General features: G+C 68.0%; 1 protein-coding gene across 5 annotated transcripts in view; it reads right to left on the bottom strand.

The window, feature by feature from the left end:
- The window catches only part of CELSR1 (cadherin EGF LAG seven-pass G-type receptor 1), a 99,540-nt gene that overhangs the window by 4,316 nt on the left and 80,326 nt on the right, over positions 1 to 14,898 (bottom strand). For 4 of the 5 annotated variants that reach the window (XM_036301965.1, XM_036301964.1, XM_036301968.1 and 1 more), the window contains 18 exons: positions 14,658 to 14,799; positions 13,651 to 13,771; positions 12,842 to 13,025; positions 12,392 to 12,493; positions 11,444 to 11,538; positions 10,616 to 10,825; positions 10,164 to 10,347; positions 9,261 to 9,404; positions 8,288 to 8,492; positions 7,236 to 7,403; positions 6,034 to 6,160; positions 4,150 to 4,350; positions 2,651 to 2,825; positions 1,998 to 2,110; positions 1,485 to 1,564; positions 1,249 to 1,375; positions 522 to 647; positions 4 to 98 (listed from right to left, as the gene is read on the bottom strand). In XM_036301965.1, coding sequence (XP_036157858.1) covers positions 4 to 98; positions 522 to 647; positions 1,249 to 1,375; positions 1,485 to 1,564; positions 1,998 to 2,110; positions 2,651 to 2,825; positions 4,150 to 4,350; positions 6,034 to 6,160; positions 7,236 to 7,403; positions 8,288 to 8,492; positions 9,261 to 9,404; positions 10,164 to 10,347; positions 10,616 to 10,825; positions 11,444 to 11,538; positions 12,392 to 12,493; positions 12,842 to 13,025; positions 13,651 to 13,771; positions 14,658 to 14,799 — 2,599 coding nt within the window. The other variant, XM_036301969.1, reaches the window with a different exon arrangement.

A 14,898-nucleotide genomic window follows, 5' to 3' on the forward strand; every position in this document is an offset into this window, starting at 1 on the left:
GACCTGCCGGCGCTGTCCAGCGAGGCAGTGGACTCGCCCAGGGCCGTGCGCAGCACGTGGGGCTCCTCGCTGCAGGTGGTGTTGCAGTTGAGGGAGCGCTGGGGGCGGGGAGGGTGCTGTGAGAACAGGAGCACCAAGGGGGTGCAGCGCCCCAGCACCCAGCACCCCGACAGCGCCCGGCACCCAGCAGCACCTGGCACCCCGGCAGCGCCTCACCGCGCCAGGAGCATCGCACCCATGGCTCGGTCCCCACTGCGGTCAGAGGATGCCCCCCCTCAGCCCCCGCTCTGGGCAGGGGTGCTGGCCTGCCGGGCCCTGTCCCCCGAGACCTTGAAACGCAGGCTGGGACTGGGACAGCCATCTGTCAGGCCGGAGGCAATGCTCCAGGGGCGGCTCTGTGGCGCCCCCTCTGGGGAGGATGCGGAGACACGGGGCTGCGTCTAATGCCGGAGCCGGACCCCACACGGACCCTGGCGAGCATGCAGCCCGGCCCCGGCCCGTGGGCCCCTGGCGCCTCCTACCGTCAGCAGGGTGGCCCTCGTGGTGGCCGAGTCGTCCGGGTGCGGCTTCCGCCCGGCGAGCACCCCCTTCAGGTGCTTCCGCACCTCCCTGTTGAGCACGCAGTGGAACAGCAGCACACAGAGGCCCTGCAGGGGGCGCGGGTCAGGAACGCCGGCCGAGGGGGGAGCCCGGAGCCGCCCCCTGGCCCCGCTCGCCTCCCGCAGGGGCCCTGCTTTCCTGGGAGCCGGTGGGGCAGCGGCAGGCGGACCGCAGGGCCCATCCCGGCCACAGCCCTGGGCACCGGGAGCCCCCACCTCATGCCATTAACCCACTTCCTGGGGAGCCCCTGGGGTGGCCCGTACATGGCCACAGGCCTCCCAGGGCACGTGGGGTTCACCCTGGGAGCAGAGTGGGCCCTGACTGGCTGAGCAGGGGCGGCCCCTCACCGGCAGGGGCCCGAGGGACGGCCCAGGACGCTCTGGGCACACCGTGTGGGACAAGGGCTCCTTTTGGCGGCAGGCCTGTGCGTGGCGAGGCCTCGCTGGGACCCCAGCACACGGGGCCACCCTGGACCCTCCGCCTCGTGCGGCCCGTCTGTCCCGAGCGCAGCCCCGGCCGGACGCTGGTCCAGGCCCTCCCGGGACCCCCCCCCCGGCCACTCGGGTGGAGGCGTTTCAGAGCGAACGCAGCGGCGCCGGTGACCAGACCTCGCCAGGGCGGGCCCAGGGCGACCCGCCAGCGCCTCACCTGCAAGCAGCTGGAGATGGCGAAGAGGTAGTGCAGGGCCAGCGCATCGCTGTTCACGGCCAGCAGCCCCAGCAGCCAGGTGGCGCCCACGAGCAGCAGCAGCAGGAAGGAGGACCGCAGCACGGCGCTGGGGGCGGGCAGGGTCAGCCAGCCTCCGCCCTCCCTCCTTCCCTCCCTCCCTCCCGGCCCCCACCCCCTCCACTGCCCGCCCGCCCGCGCCAGGGGAGGCCGCTTACACGATGCCCTTCCTTTCATAATAATGGTGCTTTCTCTGGCAGGAGACTTTTGCAGACAGAACAAATATAACTGTATTGACCTGGAAAAAGCAGACCGCAGTCAGGTGGCCGCTCGCCCGTACGTCACACGGACCTTCAAAAGCACACACGCTGAGCACTGTCGCCCGTGTCTCGGGAGGCGTGGCAGGACGGGAGGCCGCGGAGTCTGGGCGCCGGGGGCAGGACGCGGCGTGTTTCATAGCAGCCTTGGGCGTGAGACCAGCCTTCCTGCCCAGCGGCCGCTCAGAGGAGCCCCAACACCCCTTTTGGCCCAGGGCCCCCCAGCGTCCCACGTCCTTGGGGAGCTTCTGGCCCCCTTCGTCCCTAGAGGGGGAGGGCGGCTCAGTGCCACCGTCAGGGGGCGGGACGTGGCCCCCATCACCGAGCACCTGCCGGATGCGCCAGGACCCCCCACCCCGTACTCACAATTATAACCGTCTCCACGGGGTGGCGACCTCCCCACCCCGTACTCACAATTATAACCGTCCCGATGGGCCCCACAAAGCTCCAGATGAGGGTGTCTCGAAGGGACAGCCAGCAGAAGTCGGGGTTTCCGTAGCCCTGGGGGTCCAGGCCCACCGCGAGTCCTGGACATCAGAGCGGGGTGAGGGCCACACCCCGGGAGGGGCCCCCGGAGAGCCGCCTGGGCAGGCGCACCCATAAGCGGGACTAGCCCAGCCCCACCCACCGGCCCCGGGCCCAGCATGAGGGCCAGGAGCCCAAGAGGAACAGCTGGGAGGGGCCAAGGCCCAGGCGCCAGAGCAAGCCCCACGCCCCCGAGGAGCCCACCTGGGGGGCCGCTGAGGGAGACGAGAGGACGGCCCTGCAGAGCCAGGGGCCCCTGCAGAGGGGTCGGCACAGGCCTCGCTCAGGAGACAGGAGCGGGTGTGGCCTGGCCGGTCCTCCCGTCCCCCCCACGCCCACCACCAGCCTGGCTGGCGGTGAGGAGGGGTTCAGGCCTGTTGCCTTGGGTGTGAAAAGCAAACCCACAAAACCATTGTTTTTGTAAAGACGCGTCAGAGACCCTGCAGACAACACTTGGGCGGGCGGGCGGGCAGGCGGCTGCAGGAGGGGGAGCAGCCAGCGCCTCCCCAGGCTCCGGGGCGCGGCACCCGCTGGGGCCTCACCTGTGACGACGGCCGGGAGGCCCCAGCCCACGACGTAGTAGAAGCGCATGGGCCCCGCGTCGATGTTGCGCACCTCGGTCAGCATGCGGTAGACGTGCAGGCTCTCCACGAAGGTCCAGGCGAAGGTGCTCATGTAGACGTAGTGCAGGGCGATGGCGATGAGCGTGCACAGGAACTGCGGGGAGGGGTGGGGGAGGGGGAGGGCGGTCAGCGCCCGCCCGCCCCACCTGGGCACCGGGCTGAGGGCCGGAGCAGCACAGGGCGGAAAGGGCAGTGACCAATCGGCCACTCTGCAGACGTGAGGGTCCGTAGGTCTGAACAAGGAAGTCCAGTTCATTGGTTTCTGTATCAGATTCACCCAAGAGTGGCTGAGTGCCTACAGGTGCAGGCCTGGGCTCCCCGAGGCACAGGGCCCCCAGCCGGACAGTGCCGTGTGAGGTCCAGCCTGGGGGCGGGAGGCGGGCAGAGCCCGGTGCTCCCAGGAGACGAGCGTTTGGTCCAGCACAGGGCAGAGCAGGGCCCCGGCGGCAGGAAACCAGCACCTTCGGTTGTTACCGGGACAGGCCCTGCCTCAGAGGCCGGCCGGTCAGCGCGGGGAGAGCCCGCCTGCAGGGGCAGGGCCTCGGGGCAGCTGCCGGGAGGGTGAGCGGGCTGTGTGTGCCCACCCCCTGCTCCCGGGGCAGCTGCTGGGAGGGTGAGCGGGCTGTGTGTGCCCCCCCCTGCTCCCGGGGCAGCCACGGGGGCTTCGGGAAGGGGCCGCGCGGAGGCTGTGGCTGGGCCTCCAGCAGTGTGAAAGGCAAACCCATAAAACCACCTTTTAAAGAAGCTGCTGGAAATGCCACCGTGTCTCACTTAATGGGCCTCCGTATCAGCCTTCGGCACTAAGTGGACTGCCTTTCCCGGAAACAGAACTGAGGCCACACGCTAATGAGCCCGAGGCCGCGGGCCTGCCGGGAACCGGGCGGTCAGCACCCTCGCCCAGGGAGGCCAATGGGAGTTTACGAAAGCCCCTGAAGCCAGGCGGGTGGCCCCGTGCAGGCCTCGTGCTCCCGGGGTCGCCCACCTGCCCTCCTGAGGGCCTGGCCGCCCCGGGGTCCTGAGGGGCCCTCTGCTTGCAACGGACGAGGGGGAAGAGCTCAGGCGGGCAGGTGGCCCCGGCCAGGCAGAGTTCCAGCTTCGCCCCTTCCACCTGCCCTGGGGCCTGTGCGTTCCCACAGGCACGTGTCCCCTTCAGGCAGGGGTGCTTCCCATGCTGCCTCGTGCATCCCGCTGCCTGGCGCCCCTTATACGCGTCCCCTCTGGGACCTGAGCGCCCCGCTCCAGCCCTTCTCGCTGCGGGCTCAGGCCGACGCCCTGGCTGCTCCTCTGACCTCTGACCTCTGGCCTCTCCCCTCCCCGCTGGGGCCAAGGTCATCTTCCTACACCAGACCCGGCCGTGGCTCTCCATGGCGCAACGCTGGCCGCAGAAGGAAGACGGGGGGCGGGCAGCGGGGGCTCACCGGGTTTCCCGTCTGGGTGACCCCGATCACGAAGACCAGCTGCGAGAGGAAGAGCGCGCCGATCAGGTTGCGGTGGGTGCTGTGCAGGTTGGAGCGCAGCGTCCGCACCAGCGCCAGCAGGACGAAGGCCACCAGCAGCGCGGCCAGCGACAGGGACACGGCAGCGTAGGTGACGATCTTCAGGGGCAGGACCTCCCCGTGCTGCGGGCGGAGGTGAGGGGCGTCAGGGCCGCGGGGCCAGGAGCCTCACAGCAGAGGCTCATCAACGCGGGATGATGACCGGCAGGACCCAGCGTGACGGCGCGAGGCTCTCGGGGCGGAAACACCCAGAACAAAACCCGAAGGGACAGTTCGGCTGATAAAAAGTTCCGGGGCCCGGCCGGCGTGGCTCAGGGGTTGCGCGTCAACCTAGGAACCAGGAGGTCACGGTTCGATTCCGGTCGGGGCACAGGCCCGGGTTGTGGGCTCGATCCCCAGTGTGGGGCGTGCAGGAGGCAGCCGATCAGTGATTCTCTCTCCTCATTGATGTTTCTCTCTCTCTCCCTTCCTCTCTGAAACCAATCAATCAGTCAATGCATTTTTTTAAAGTTTTGGGGGCAGATGGGGTGACGGTCACATAACAGTTCACGAATGTGCTGCATGCTGGCCTGTGCTCCCTTCGGTGCGACTAGGATGGTGAGCTTCGTGTTATGTACTTTTTGCCGCAATAAAATAACAAGAGAAGGAAAGAGCCACGTCACCCTGCTGCCCAGGCAGCCCCGGGCCGCCCCCCGAACCCTGACCTGGGCAGGACCTCCACGTAGACTCAGTTTACCCGAAAGCCAGGCCTGCCATCATCTCCTGGGCTTTGCAGGACGCCACCCACCTCCGGGAGCTGGCACCCTGCAGGGAGCAGGGAGCTCCCACCCCCGTAATCCTGGGAGTGTTCTGCACCCACACTTCTGAGCAGGGGCCCCCCGGGGCACACCGGGGCTGGAACTGGCCGGGGATCAGGAGGCCGAGTGCTTTGGGGTTTCTCCTCCTGCAGCCAACCCAGGGTCCCCTGGAGGCCGGGGTCCTGGGACTCCCCTGGGGCCGGGGGGCTAGTGAGACTTCTGGCTTTGGGGCCCCCTTAAATTCCAGTGTCCTGGGCCTCCGTCCACTCCGGGCACTGCCTGGCTTCCTGGCGAGGGGGGTCCCCCAATCCCGGGGACAAAGACCTTGAATGACTGACCCTCCAGGCCGGGCCCTGTGCCACCTGCTCCGGGCGCCTGTCACGGGAGGCCCGTCCGGCTGTCTCACCTCCCAGGAGTGACAGAGACCCGGCAGCGGCACAGAGAGCCCCTGGGGGGACGGTGGCCGGGCCTCCCCACCAAAACCCAGGCCTGGAAAGGGGCTCCTGGAGTCCAGCGCGGGCACCAGGCTGACCTCACCGCCCCCCTCTCCCCCCCACACACACACAGCCCATCCATCACACCCCAGGCCGGAGGATGCCGGGGCTAAACGTAGCGCCTGCGGCCGGGGCTGCGGACCCGCCTCCTTTGTCTTCGGGGCCTCTGGGGCCAGCGTGTGCGGCTGAAGGGAGACACTCCCTTCGTCGGCCGGACGACTTTCCTTCCTTAAACTTTAACATGAGGTGAAGCTGGTCACCTGACAGGCCGGGGGCCCTGCTGAGGGGGGTCCAGGCGGCTCCTTTAATGCACAGCCAGGCCTCGGTGGAAGCCCTGGGGGCTTCGTTACGGAACCGAACAGACTGGCCAGCTCAGTGGCTCGGTTCAAAGGCTTAAAGCCCTCGGAAGGAGAGGCACAGCCTTGGAGGGGCAGGTGCGGGGCCAGGCTCGACGCCCCAAAGGGCGAATGCCCTGGACACGCGTGCCAGGCGGGCAGGCTGCCCTTGGTGCCCACCTCGCGCCGGGAGACGTCCATGAGCACCGCGAAGCTGGCGGTGTGGCTGCACTGGCAGGTCACGTGGGTCCGGTTCCGCGCCAGCAGCTCGCAGCCCTTGGCCGACCAGCCTCCAGTCCCCCCGGGGCTGCGGAGAAAAGGGGGGGTGGGTCCCTCTAGCTCCGGGCTCCCGGAGGCCTCCTGCCCCTGCCTGCCGCACCCTCACTGCGCCCACAAGTGCCCGTCAAGCTGAGGCCCACAGCCCCCTTCCCTGGGACCCTGGGACCACTCCCCTGCCCTCCGGCCTCTGCTGAGCGCCCGGGGCTCCCGCTCTGTGTCATCCAGTAAAACTTAAATGGACGCTGGCCCCGCCCCCCCTTGTGTGGGAAACATTAGTGGGTTGTTAAAAGGGCCGCTTTGTTCCTCAGCCTGCTCCTTGAGTCTAGACACGATTACCTTCCTTCTAGACTTTCATCTCCCCATTGTGCAACCTTTTACGGCCGCAGCCTGGGGCCCCATGACGCTCCCGTTTAACTGGTGGGGAGCCCCAAACCGCAAGCTGCTATGGGTGCATCTTGGCCTCAGAGGGAGCCCTGCCCTCCTGGACTCTGGGAAAATCCACTCACTTCTCTGAGCCTCAGTTTACTCATCTGTAAAATGGGCTGTGAAGGCGAAGGCGTTTGCTAAGAACTAGGATGCGGGAGGACTGTGCAGCCAGGCAGAGGGGATAATGAGAGCACGGCTACCGCCAGGGTTTGAAGCCACGCAGCCCCTCCCACGCCCCCACGGTGAGCCCGCACAGCACTCGCTCTTTGTAACCGGACGTCTGTTCCGGTGCAGACGCCGCTGCTCGTTAACCAGAACTCGGGAAACAACGAGGGAGAGACGGACAGGGTCTGCTCCCCAGCGCACCGAGCGGAGGCCTGGCTCGCTGCCCCGGGCTCAGCACCCAGCTCGGCCCCAATCACCCCAGTGGGGCACGATTCGGGGGAGGCTTGGCTGCACAGATTCTGTCCGAGCTTCAGACAAGGGAGGGCCCCACTGAGGCAGCTCGGCCTCCCGAGGTGAAATCAGCCTCGCGGCTGCCTTGCTGGTCTCGCGGTGGCCAGGTGAGGTCGGCACCCCCGGACGAGCAAGAGGACCCCCCCAGGGGGAGCTCCCCCCGAGGTTGGGGCCTGGCACGCTCCGGCCCCCGCAGAGCCCCCCGTGGAGACGCGGCTCACGTGATGGAGTGGTTCCAGAACACGCAGACGGGCTTGGTGCGCTCCCGGGTCTCCAGCAGCGCGAACTGCACTCGGACGGGCCTCTGCGGGGGGCTGGGCTGCGGCGCCCCCTCGCTGTGCACCACGGCGCTCACCACCGGCGTGTTGATGACCGGCCGGCCCGGCAGCCTGCGGGGAGCGAGACACAGGGACACGCGTGTCAGGGAACACGTCTAACAGCCCAGCGGTGTGCAAGCACAGAGGACACAGGACTGACGCCCTCTGGGAGGCGCCACCACTGCGGGAGCTCTGCTCCTGGGAGGGGCCTGGGCCGCGGCCGGTGCTCCGTGCGGGTGGGCCGTGCACAGGGTCAAAGGTGAACTTTAGAAACTTAAAAATGAGAAGTGCCCGGCTGGCGTGGCTCCGTGGCTGAGTGTCGACCTATGAACCAGGGGGTCCCGGGTTCGATTCCCAATATGGGAACAGGCCCGGGTTGCGGACTCAATCCCCAGTGTGGGGACATGAAGGAGGCAGCTGATCAATGATTCTCTCTCATTGACGTTTCTCTCTCCTTCTCCCTTCCTCTCTGAAATCAATAAAAATAAATAAATATAAAAAGTGAGGAGAGAGCATGTGCACGGCAGGGGTGGCCCACAACACAGGCCAGCAGGGGAGCAGGGGAGCAGGGCAGCCTGAGGCGGCAGCTGAAAAGAAGCAGGTGAATACCCAGCTCCTGGGGTCCCCCCAATAACAAAGGTCCCCCCACTAACGAGGGTGAGGGCCCCGTGCCTGACTCTGCGCACGGCCACGGAGCCCCTCGGCAGTTGTTTCCCCAGCCAGCGTCACCCAGCGGCCCTCGGTGCCGGGCCCGCAGCCTGAGGACAGGTGTGGGGGACAGACCCTCGAGCGGGAGTCACACTGCCAGGCCGGTGCCAATGGCAGACCCCCGGGCACAGAGCCCGCCCCGCAGACCCAGAACCCCCGTGGGAGCCCGCAGGGCAGGGCGTGCTGGGGCGGGTGTGACGTGAGGGGCTGGGGACCTCCCGCACGCGGGCCCTCCCCGGGCCCCTCACCGGAGGCTGCGGCGATCGGGGTCGTAGCGCTCGGGGAGCAGCTGCCCCAGGGTCCGGTAGACGACGACCAGGGCGACGGCGAACTGGCCGGGCTCCTCGGGGTGCCTCTTCCGCCTCCGGGACGGGGCCTCGCTCTCGGCGCCGGGCCCAGGCCGCGGGGTCTGCGGGGCGGCCTTACCCCCGACGGGCCTCCCCGAGGGCCCCTCTGCAAGGTGAGCGAGCGTGTGAGCGAGGAGCTGGGACGCGCCCCGAGACAGGCCAGAGAGACAAGCCGGCCACAGGCTGTGGATTTACTCCCGGGACCAGGAGGCAGCGGGGCAGCGGGCACCAGGGGCTGGGGGGCACCGCCCAGAGGGAGGGCAGCGGGCAGCATTCCGCACGGCGGTCTCGTGGGAGCCTCGGGCCGGCAGCACGCCGTGGGGGGGGGGGGGCCGAGCCGAGCCTGCCTCCCTGTGGGCGCCCCCGGCCTAAATAAACCGCTGGGTCTGAAGCCTCAGTTCCCCACAGCCCAGCCGGCTCAGTGTCCCCCACCAACCAGCGCGGGTCAGGGAGCCTCAGCCCCGCAGAGCGGCACTGCGCCCGCTGCCGGACGGAGGAGGGGCGCCAGGGCTGGGCTGCGGGCCGCCTGGGGGCCGGCCGGGCAGAGGAGCTGTGGGCCGCAGAGGGAGGCCGGTGTCGAGGGTGGAGGCCGGGCTTGGCGACGCCCTGAGGTGGGGGGCGGGGGTGAAAGGTGGCAGGGCCAGTGGCCTCAGAGCCAGGCCCTCGTCATGCTGTTGGTGGTGGGGGGAGGGGGAGGGGCGCGAGTCATCTGGGAGGGACCCCACAGTGGCTGTGGGACGTACCCAGGGGACCCGCACCCACAGGACCAGCACCCACAGGGCATGCTCTGCTGTGAGACTGCCTCTCCTCTCCCCGCAGCCCCCCGCCCGCCCCCCAGCAGGAGACCCCGTGCAGCCCTGGCTCCCGCGCTCACCTCTCCTCTCCGGGGGTCGGAAGAAGTCGGCCGAGAAGAAGGCGGAGGACGCCAGCTCTTTGGGGAAGTCCTCCCGGATGTCCTCGAGCCGCGGCACCCAGGCTCCCGAGAAGTTGAACTTGTCGAAGACGTCGACAGCGAGGACTGTGGGACGGTGGTTTCCCTCACATGTGGCTCGAGGCCCTGCCCCCGGGAGCCCCAACTCGAGCCAGAACCCCGTCGTCCTGGGCGCTTTACACCGAGCGGGAGGGGAAGGCGGCAGGCCCCGGTCGGGACACGTGGGGCAGCTTGGGGGCCGGCACAGCCGGTGACCCTGCCGCGAGCAGCGCGCCCCCCGCCCGCCGGTGTGGGTGCCGCTATGGGTCACAGGCCCGCCCGGTGAGAGGTAACAGGGAAACCAAGGGCACCCGGGAAGGGATGTCCTGGCTCTGCCCGAGGCGCAGGAGGAAGCGGGGAGCCCCCAGGGCGGCCCCCAGGGCTGTGCCAGCGCTGGCCGAGCCGGGGGCTTTCTCCCAGGAAGGAGCCCAACTGGTGAACCCGACCCCAGAGCAGCGCGTCCTGGGTTCGCCGGGCGCTGGCGTGTGGCCTCTCCGCCCAGGGCCGGCCACCGTCCTCATCCCTCCCTGGGGCTCTCGGAGCGAGTGTGGAGGGTGGCACCGGGGCCTGGACCCCAGGCCCACTCCCCAGACAGCCTCCCCCAGCTCTGCCTGCTCGCCCCCTCTGCGCACACCGCCCCCCGGGTCCTGAGCCGGGTGCCGTGTGTGTTTCTGTGGGTCACCTGTGAGCAGGCTGGACCAAGAGGGCCCTACCTCCCCTTTTACCGACAGGAGACGAGGCCAGAGCCGCTGACCCTTCCCCGAGGGGCAGCCAGCGGGGCGGTGCCCGGCGCCGCGCGGCCCTTACTCATGTTGGCGGTGACGATGACGAAGGGCCGCAGGTAGACCCTGCGCAGGTTGCGGGCCACGTTGCTGAAATAGTCCTCGAAGCTGCGCAGCAGCTGGGCCACGCCCCCCTCGCCGCGCTGCAGCTGCTCCCACGCGGCCCTGGTGCCCGGGGCCAGCAGGGCGCTGCCCGCGCGGACGACATCCTGGCAGACAGACAGACGGACGGTGCTCAGCTCGGGGTGCAGCGCCCGGAGGCCTGGCTACCACACGGGGCTCCGGCTGAGCCGGTGGAGACGGGCTGCTTCCCTCTCCAAGGCAGGAGGGGGCGCCAGGGAGAAGCCCTGCGGGGGGGGGGGGGGGCATGGAGAGTGCACCCCGGGGGCACACGGGGAGGCGGCCTGGTGACCTCACAGCCCCACCCCCACAGGAGCGCCTGGTCCTGCCCGAGGGCCACGGCCCGCGCCCGCCCACCTGGTGGAAGTCAGCGTCCCGCGTGGCCGCCAGCTCGAAGCCCTGCCGGCCGCTCTCGTGCTGCAGGACGCGGGCCAGCAGCTGGGAGGCCGTGCGCACATCCTGGCCGAAGAGCGCGGCCGCGTGCTGCGTGGCGTTGCGCAGCGCCCTGGCCAGCCGCAGGGCCCCCGGCCCGTCCATCTGCGTCTCATTGCGGCTCAGCCGCTCGTTCTGAAAGAGGGAGCGAACGCGATGCCTGCCAGCCTGCCGTGTGGCTGCTCGGGCCTCCGCTCAACCCACCGCTTCCCGTGGGGACTGTCTGGTCCAAACAGGACTTGAGAAATTAAAAACAGCCCAGCCGGCGTGGCTCAGGGGTTGAGCGTCGACCTAGGAACCAGGAGGTCACGGTTCGATTCCGGTCAAGGGCACAGGCCCGGGCTGCGGGCTCCATCCCCAGTGGGGGGCGTGCAGGAGGCAGCCGATGGATGATGCTCTCTCATCATTGATGTTTCTCTCTCTCCCTCGCCCTTCCTCTCTGACATCAATACAAATATATTTAAAAAAACACACAAAACGACCCTGGCTGATAACTGGTACGAAAAAGGAGGGTCTGTCAGGCCAACAAGTGGCTGAAAAACACGCCAAGTGGGAGGGGCTCGAGCGTCTGAGGCGCTGGGAGGAGGGCGAGAGGGGAGGGTGGGGACTGCACCCTGGGACTCGCGTCTGCAGGGCCACAGGCACAGCTGGGGCCTGAAGGGAACGAGGAGACGTGTCCGGAGCCTGGCTGGTGTCTGACCGCGGGCGCTGCCTCGACCCCACCCTCCCGGGGCTCCGCACGCCCGTCCCTACCATGGCTTTGAGCTGCACGAAGGAGGCCGTGGTGCAGTTGAAGAGCTCGGAGGGCCGCCAGCCCTTCTCCCCGCTGCAGTGGCGGACGGCGGTGCCTGGGGCAGAGGAGGGACGCGAAACTGAAGTCCTGACGGCTAATCGACGTGTGCTTGTCCCGATGTGCTCAGACCCGGTGTGTTCCCGTGAGGTGTGCACCCGGGTGATGCCCACCCCTCGCTGGCCCAGGACTCGCAGGGGCCCCGGCCATGAGGCCAGCGGGAGCCCAGCCACGAGGCCAACAGGGGTGGTCCCGTCTCCCGCCGGGCAATGTCTAAGCCAGTGATGGCGAACCTCTGACACGCAAACTCATTTTTTTGGTTGATTTTTCTTTGTTAAATGGCATTTAAATATCAAAAATAAATATCAAAAATAAAAGTCTTTGTTTTACTATTGTTGCAAATATCAAAAAATTTCTATATGTGACAGGGCACCAGAGGTAAGTTAGGGTTTTTCAAAATGCTGACACGCCGAGCTCACAAGGTTCGCCATCACTGGTCTGAGCTGTGGGCTGTCTGCGAGCAGGTGGCCGGAGCCCAGCCGTGACAGGCAGACATCGGAGCAAGTCCTCGAGAAAGAAGCCAGCTCACCCCCTTCCGGAGCACCCACTCGCACCCACTCGCACCCACGCTGTGGGCTCCACCCCGCACGGGCAGATGCAGCTCCGCCCCTTCTACAGGGAGCACCGGCTGAGCGGGGAGCAGCCCTGGCGCTGTGCTGTGTGCGGCCGCGCTGCCCTCCCCGGTTTTGTCACTTATCATTAAGGAGAAGTTCCTCACGCCCCCCAACACTTCGGCTAAACAAAGGTTTCTCAGCATGGAACACGGAACCTCCGTGAGGCTGGGCCTCTCTCCCGCAACCACGTGCTTCTACCGCCCTCCTGCCCGGCGTGGACGCCCGGCCCGCACTTACCCGCGGATCCCTTGGGGCACGGCGCCGCGGCTGGCTGCCCAAACTTGGTCTGCGGCCACCAGATGCCAGCTTCAAACGCTCTGGGACACCCGCTGTAGATCACTGGGGGGCAGAGGGGGGACCCTCAGCCTGGCCCAGCCACCCCCAGGGTGCAGGGTTCTGTTCACTCCTCCCGGGGGGGGGGGCCGCCCCCAAACCAGACCCCCACCTTCCCCGGCGGTGAGGACGGGACGGGCAACCAGCTCTAATGAGGGCCAGGTCACAGAGCGCCAGGGGGGCAGACCCTAAGCTGAGCATTCCTCCAATGCCAGAGTGTGTGGTGCGCACGCACACACACACGTACACACGCATGCACACATGCACACACGTATACGCACGCACACATGCACACCGTGCCCAGCGGCCTGCCCCTGCGACACGGCCTCCCAGGGGTCAAGGGGCACTGCCGACCTTCGCAGCCGAGCACGGTGACCTCGGCGAAAGGGTTGTCGCAGCGGTTGCACTGGCGGCCGATGACCCCGGGCCTGCAGGCGCACTGCCCGGTGTCGGCGTCGCAGGCGCGGCTGTGGGAGCCGTGCGGGAAGCAGTCGCAGGGCAGGCAGGCGTCCTGGTCCGGGGGCTGGTAGTGGTTCTCCTGCGAACGCCAGACGCCGGCGGGGGGCTCGTGGTCGGTGCCGAGGATGAGCCGACCCCACGGACGCTGCTCGGGGTCCCGGGTGTGGGCGGAGGACTCGAGTCCCGTGGTCCCAGCGGCTCCCAGGGGAAGGCAGCCCGGGGGCCTCCGGACCTCGGGGCAGCGGGACACCCAGACCCACATCAGCAGGCAAGTGCGTGTGCACGTGATGCCCTGGGCTCGGGACGTGTGTGCATGTGTCCAGGTCAGTGTGTGTAGGCGTGCGTAGGTAGGTGTGTTTATGTACATGTAGGTGTGTGTGCATGTGATTCCCTGGGCTCAAGATGTGTGTGTGCATGTGTCCAGGTAGGTGTGTATAGATGTGTGTAGATATGCGTGGGTGTAGGTGTGTGTAGGTAGGCGTGTGTGTAGGTAGGCGTGTGTGTAGCTGTGTGTAGCTGTGTATAAGTAGGTGTGGGTGTGTAGGTGTGTAGGTGTGTGTCTATGCACATGTAGGTGTATGTAGGTGTGTGTGCATGTGTCTATGCACATGTAGGTGTGCATGCATGCAGGGCCACCTCCCGGGCTCGGCACCCAGGAGCGGGTGAGGGACACGTGCCCGCAGGCCACCGTGGGCGGGCCTCACCTTGCACTGGCACTGCCCGCTGGTCTTGTTGCAGTCGGGATCGAAGCCTTTGTCGACGGCACAGTGGCACGGGCCGCACACGGGGTTCCCCCACCAGCCTTTGGGGCACGGGAGGTCGATCCTGTCGGGAAGCAGGTGGATGGGGTGCACACTGTCTTCTCGGAGCCAGAGGAAGCCTGCTGGGGCCCGGGGCCGGCCCCTCCCTCCCCGAGGGGGCCTCAGTTCCCCCTGCCTGCCTCCCCTCCCCTGATCACCCCCACCTCTTAGAATTTCCCGTCCTAATCCCAGCCTTGAGGGGCCCACGGCGGGCGGGTTCCACCTACAGAACGCATTTTTAAATGACGTGTTTACTTTCCCTTCGACCTGGAGACACAGGACTCCCACCCCGGCTCGCTGCCAACATGACGTCGCCGGGTCCACTCTGGGCAGCACCCACAGCGGATGCTGGCTCCCGGGCACAGTGACACGGACACCCCTGCACGGCCTCCCTCGACCCCAGCCCCACGCAGCACGGAGCCGGCTGCCCCGGGACGAGGGGCTGTGCAGCACCCGTGGTCCCCCCGGCCCAGGGGCAAACGCTGGCCACGGCCCGGGTGCCAGAGCGGCCTGCCCCGCCCGGTGTGCCCTCGACTCCGCAGCTCCGTGCAGGACCAGTGCGCTCAGAATCGGCCCCGCCCAGCCCCTGGGGAGCCAGCTGGTGACCCTGAGGCGAGCGACATCGAAGGTGAGGCGGCCGCCCGCCCCCCAGCCCGTCGCCTGACCGGCCTCCGCTCCCCCTGCTCTGAGCACAGCGGCTGGAGGTCAGCGAGCAGTTTGTAAGTCTCCGGTGGAGACGGGCTCAACCGGTCCGTGCGAGACGCCCGCTTTGGTTCTCATTCACTTCGTGCCGATTTGAAAACGGGTCCTTGGCCCAGAATTGCATGCATTTTGGGTAAAGTCACCACGAGGAGAAACTGGCGGGAGCAGCACCCGCGTGGACACGTGGCGGTGACACGCGTGCCTCTCACCTGTTCTCGCAGTACGGCCCGTAGCGGCTGGCCCCGCACTCACACACGTAGCCCCGCGGGGTGCCGGGGCTGCGCACGCAGGCCGCCGGGTGCTCACAGGGGTTCAGGTGGCACACGTCGACGCACTTCGTCCCGAAGTACCCTGTGGGGACAGGCCAGCATGACCCCCGCCCCCCGAGCCAGACCCTCATGTCCGACAGCCCGGCCACTGCCCGCCCCAGCCTCCCGGTGTCACGGGAAA

Source organism: Myotis myotis, unplaced genomic scaffold (genome assembly GCF_014108235.1).
Source record: "Myotis myotis isolate mMyoMyo1 unplaced genomic scaffold, mMyoMyo1.p scaffold_m19_p_3, whole genome shotgun sequence".
Taxonomy (NCBI): Eukaryota; Metazoa; Chordata; class Mammalia; order Chiroptera; family Vespertilionidae; genus Myotis; species Myotis myotis.